The 6,064-nt window shown below is 37.7% G+C and overlaps 2 protein-coding genes across 2 annotated transcripts; both read left to right on the top strand.

Moving 5' to 3' along the window:
• The first annotated feature begins 466 nt into the window (after positions 1-466).
• On the top strand, positions 467-1,888 carry LOC134694288 (dentin sialophosphoprotein-like). The gene has a single exon (XM_063555294.1). It carries the CDS (start codon positions 467-469, stop codon positions 1,886-1,888), a length of 1,422 nt encoding a protein of 473 aa, XP_063411364.1.
• A 1,098-nt stretch (positions 1,889-2,986) lies between these two features.
• On the top strand, positions 2,987-3,382 carry LOC134694287 (uncharacterized). Its single transcript, XM_063555293.1, has one exon. It carries the CDS (start codon positions 2,987-2,989, stop codon positions 3,380-3,382), a length of 396 nt encoding a protein of 131 aa, XP_063411363.1.
• The last annotated feature ends 2,682 nt before the right edge of the window (positions 3,383-6,064 follow it).

Below are 6,064 nucleotides of genomic sequence, written 5' to 3'. Positions count from 1 at the left end.
AGCCAATTCATCAGATATGTCTACAAGCGAACAACAAACATCAACAGCCAATTCACCAGATATGTCTACAAGCGAACAACCAACATCAACAGCAAGTCCACCAGATAATTCTACAAGCGAACAACCAACATCAACATCCAATTCACCAGATATGTCTACAGGCGAACAAGAAACATCAACAGCCAATTCACCAGATAATTCTAGAGGCGAACAATCAACATCAACAACCAATTCACCAGATACTTCTACAGGCGAACAAACAAAATCAACAGCCAATTCACCAGATATATCTACAAGAGAAAAACCAACAACAATAGCCAATCCACCAGATATTTCTACAAGCGAACAACCAACATCAACATCCAATTCACCATATATGTCTACAAGCGAACAACCAACATAAACAGCCAATTCACAAGATAATTCTACGGGCGAACAACCAACATCAACAGCCAATTCACCAGATATGTCTACAAGCGAACAACCAACATCAACAGCCAATTCACAAGATATGTCTACAAGCGAACAACAAACATCAACAGCCAATTCACCAGATATGTCTACAAGCGAACAACCAACATCAACAGCCAATTCACAAGATATTTCTACAGGCGAACAAGAAACATCAACAGCCAATTCACAAAATATTTCTAAAAACGAACAACCAACATCAACAGCCAATTCACAAGATATTTCTACAGGCGAACAAGACACATCAACAGCCAATTCACAAAATATTTCCAAAAGCGAACAACAAACATCAACAGCCAATTCACCAAATATCTCTAAAAGCGAACAACCAACATCAACAGCCAATTCACAAGATATGTCTGAAAGCGAACAAACAACATCAACAGCCAATTCACCAGATATGTCTACAAGCGAACAACCAACATCAACAGCCAATTCACAAGATATGTCTACGGGCGAACAACCAACATCAACAGCCAATTTACCAAATATGTCTACAAGCGAACAACCAACACCAACAGCCAATTCACCAGATAAGTCTACAGGCAAACAACCAACATCAACAGCCAATTCACCAGATAATTCTTCGGGCGAAAAACCAACATCAACAGCCAATTCACCAAATATCTCTAAAAGCGAACAACCAACATCAACAGCCAATTCACCAGATATGTCTACAAGCGAACAACTAACATCAACAGCCAATTTACCAGATATTTCTAAGGGCGTACAACCAACATCAACAGCCAATTCACCAGATATGTCTACAAGCGAACAACCAACATCAACAGCCAATTCACCAGATAATTCTACAGGCGAACAACAAACATCAACAGCCAATTTACCAGATATTTCTACAGGCAAACCACCAACATCAACAGAAAGTCCACCAGACATGTCGACAAGCGAACAACCAACATTAACAGCCAATTCACCAGATATGTCTACAAGCGAACAACAAACATCAACAGCCAATTCATCAGATATTTCTACTGGTGAACAACAAACATCAACAGCCAATTCACCAGATAATTCTACAGGCGAACAACCAACATCAACATCCAATTCACCAGATATTTCTACAGGCGAACAACAAACATCAACAGCCAATTCACCAGATAATTCTACAGGCGAACAACCAACATCAACATCCAATTCACCAGATATGTCTACAGGCGAACAAGAAACATCAACAGCCAATTCACCAGATAATTCTAGAGGCGAACAATCAACATCAACAACCAATTCACCAGATACTTCTACAGGCGAACAACCAAAATCAACAGCCAATTCACCAGATATATCTAAAAGAGAAAAACCAACAACAGTAGCCAATCCACCAGATATTTCTACAAGCGAACAACCAACATCAACATCCAATTCACCATATATGTCTACAAGCGAACAACCAACATAAACAACCAATTCACAAGATAATTCTACGGGCGAACAACCAACATCAACAGCCAATTCACCAGATATGTCTACAAGCGAACAACCAACATCAACAGCCAATTCACAAGATATGTCTACAAGCGAACAACAAACATCAACAGCCAATTCACCAGATATGTCTACAAGCGATCAACCAACATCAACAGCAAGTCCACCAGATAATTCTACAAGCGAACAACCAACATCAACATCCAATTCACCAGATATGTCTACAAGCGAACAACCAACATCAACAGCCAATTCACAAGATATTTCTACAGGCGAACAAGAAACATCAACAGCCAATTCACAAAATATTTCTAAAAGCGAACAACCAACATCAACAGCCAATTCACAAGATATTTCTACAGGCGAACAAGACACATCAACAGCCAATTCACAAAATATTTCCAAAAGCGAACAACAAACATCAACAGCCAATTCACCAAATATCTCTAAAAGCGAACAACCAACATCAACAGCCAATTCACAAGATATGTCTGAAAGCGAACAAACAACATCAACAGCCAGTTCACCAGATATGTCTACAAGCGAACAACCAACATCAACAGCCAATTCACAAGATATGTCTACGGGCGAACAACCAACATCAACAGCCAATTCACCAGATAATTCTTCGGGCGAAAAACCAACATCAACAGCCAATTCACCAGATAATTCTACAGGCGAACAACAAACATCAACAGCCAATTCACCCGACAATTCTACAGGCGAACAGCAAACATCAACAGCCAATTCACCAGATAATTCTACAGGCGAACAACCAACATCAACAACCAATTCACCAGATATGTCTACAAGCGAACAACCAACAGCAACAGCCAATTAACAAAATGTTTCTAAAAACCAACAACCAACATCAGCAGCCAATTCACAAGATATGTCTAAAACCGAACAACAAACATCAACAGCCAATTCACCAGATGATTCTACAGGCGAACAACCAACATCAACAGCCAATTGACTAGATATGTCTACAAGTGAACAACAAACATCAACAGCCAATTCACCAGATGATTCTACAGGCGAACAACCAACACCAACAGCCAATTGACAAGATATGTCTACAAGCGAACAACCAACACCAACAGCCAATTCACCAGATATTTCTACAGGCGAACAACCAAAATCAACAGCAAGTTCACAAGATATGTCTACAAGCGAACAACAAGCATCAACAGCCAATTCACCAAGTATTTCTAAAAGCGAACACCCAAAATCAACAGCAAGTTCACCAGATATGTCAACAGGCGATACACCAGCATCAATAGCAAGTTTACCAGATATGTCAACAGGCGATCAACCAACATCAACAGTCATTTCATCAGATATGTCTACAAGCGAACAACCAACATCAACAGTCAATTCACCAGATATGTCTACAAGCGATCAACCAGCATCAACAGCCAATTCACCAGATATTTATACAACCGAACAACCAACATCAACAGCTTGATTACGAGATGTTGTTAAAGCAAACAACCAACATCAGCAGCCAATTCACCAGATATGTCTACAAGCGATCAACCATTATCAACAACTAATTTACTAGATATTTCTATAAGCGAACAACCAATATCAACAGCCAATTCACAAATTATTTATACAAGCCAACAACCAACATCAACAGCTTATTAACGAGATTTTTTCTAAAAGCGGACAACCAACATCAACAGCCAATTCACTAGATATTTCTACAAGTGAACAACCAACATTAACAGCTAATTTACAAGATATTTCTACCATTGAAGAACCAACATAAACAGCTAAGTTACAAGATATTTATACAAGCGAACAACCAACATCAACAGTCAATTCACTAGATATTTAACAAGCGAACAACCTACATCAACAGCCATTTCACCAAATATTTGTACAAGTGCATAACCAAGATTGCTCATTCACCAGATATGTCTACAACCGAACAACCAACATCAACAGCTTGATTACGAGATGTTTTAAAAGCAAACAACCAACATCAGTAGCCAATTCATCAGATATGTCTACAAGCGATCAACCATTACCAACAACTAATTTACTAGATATTTCTATAAGCGAACAACCAACATCAACAGCCAATTCACAAATTATTTATACAAGCCAACAACCAACATCAACAGCTTATTAACGAGATTTTTCTAAAAGCGAACAACCAACATCAACAGCCAATTCACTAGATATTTCTACAAGTGAACAACCAACATTAACAGCTAATTTACAAGATATTTCTACTATTGAACAACCAACATAAACAGCTAATTAACAAGATATTTATACAAGCGAACAACCAACATCAACAGTCAATTCACCAGATATTTCTACAAGCGAACAACCTACATCAACAGCCATTTCAACAAATATTTGTACAAGCGAACAACCAACATCAACAGTCAATTCACCAGATAGTTCTACAGGTGAACAACAAACATCAAATGCCAATTCACCAAATATGTCTAAAAGCGAACAACGAACATCAACAGCCATCTCATCAGATATGTCTAAAAGCGAACAACCTACATCAACAGCTAATTCACCAGACAGTTCTACAAGCAAAAAACCAGCATCAACAGCTTATTTACAAGATAGTTCTACAGGCGGCAACCCACATCAACAGTCAATTCACCAGATATTTCTACAGGCGAACAACAAACCTCAACAGCCAATTCACCAGATATTTCTACTAGCGAACCACCAACATCAACTGCTCATTTACAAGATATTTCTACAAGCGAACAACCAATATCAACAGTCAATTCACCAAATATTTCTTAAACAGATCTATTAACATCAAAAGCCACTTCACCAGATATGTCTACAGACGAGCAACCCACATCAACAGCCAGTTCACCAGATATGTCTAAAAGCGAACAACGAACATCAACTGCCAATTCACCAAATAGTTCTTACGTCAAGCAAACAACCAACATCAACAGCCATTTCATCAGATATGTCTAAAAGCGAACAACCAACATCACCAGATATTGCTACAACAGCCGTCTACATATTCTATTTAATCAGATATAATGATAACGACAAAGTCATCTAAAACAACAGTCGTCTACAGGTTCTATTTCACAAGATATAGTAACGTCTGTGTATTCGTCAACACGCCCAATTACAGCAGATAGCATGACATATGATGCATTTTTTGATTCGAGCGTCACTGATGAGTCTTTTGTAGACGAAACGCACGTCTAGCGTAAGTGTAAAATTTTAGTCCTGGTATCTATGAGGAGTTTATATATTATATACTGTCATGTCTACGAAAAAACAACCACAGGCGTCTACTAATGAAATAGAACATGCAACGACATCTAAAGACCCTAACATTGAAAAAGCTACAACAGAACAACTACACACATCTAATCATGAAATAACAGAAAATAAAATAACATCTGAGGATCCTTACACTGAAATATCTACATCTTAACAATCACAGATGTCTACTCAGGAAATAACAGAAAACGAAATGACAACTGGTGATCTTTGCAATGGAATATCTGACACCAAAAAAACACAGGCGTCTACACATGAAATAATCCAAAATGGGATAACTTCTGAGGATTCTCACAATTATATATCTACAACAGAACAACTACACAAATGCTACAGGCGTCTACTCATAAAATAACAGAAAATGAAATGACAAATGAGGATCTTTACACTGAAATATCTACAACAGAACAGTCACAGCCGTCTACTCATGATACAAAAGAAAATGCAATGACATCTGAGAATCTTTACTCTGAAATATCTACAACAGAGCAACTATAGACGTCTACACATAACTAATAGAAAATGGAACTACATCTGACGATTTTTCTACTGTCCTGTCTACAAGCGTACAACTAAAGTCGTCTACTAATTATATTACATCAGATATGAATCAACATGGGACATTTCTACAACAGAACAATTGCTTTCATCTACTCGTTTCACTTATGCAAATATAATAACATCTGTAGAATCTACCAGTGACATTTCTACAACAGAACAACCGCTTTCGTCTACACATTTAACTTCGGGAAATATAATGACAGCTGTAGAAACTTCAAGTGACATTTCTACAACAGAACAACCGCTTACAAAAAAATTGAGAAAAATTGGCTTAAAAATTAAAGATAAAGAAATGGAGGTC

The sequence above is a fragment of the Mytilus trossulus genome, chromosome 13, assembly GCF_036588685.1.
Source record: "Mytilus trossulus isolate FHL-02 chromosome 13, PNRI_Mtr1.1.1.hap1, whole genome shotgun sequence".
Lineage (NCBI taxonomy): Eukaryota > Metazoa > Mollusca > Bivalvia > Mytilida > Mytilidae > Mytilus > Mytilus trossulus.
This window is presented reverse-complemented; position numbering and strand designations above follow the sequence as displayed.

Excerpts from the sequence above, each read along its gene's own strand:
- LOC134694288 (XM_063555294.1), top strand. The coding sequence starts at position 467 with ATGTCTACAAGCGAACAACCAACATCAACAGCCAATTCACAAGATATG.
- LOC134694287 (XM_063555293.1), top strand. The coding sequence starts at position 2,987 with ATGTCTACAAGCGAACAACCAACACCAACAGCCAATTCACCAGATATT.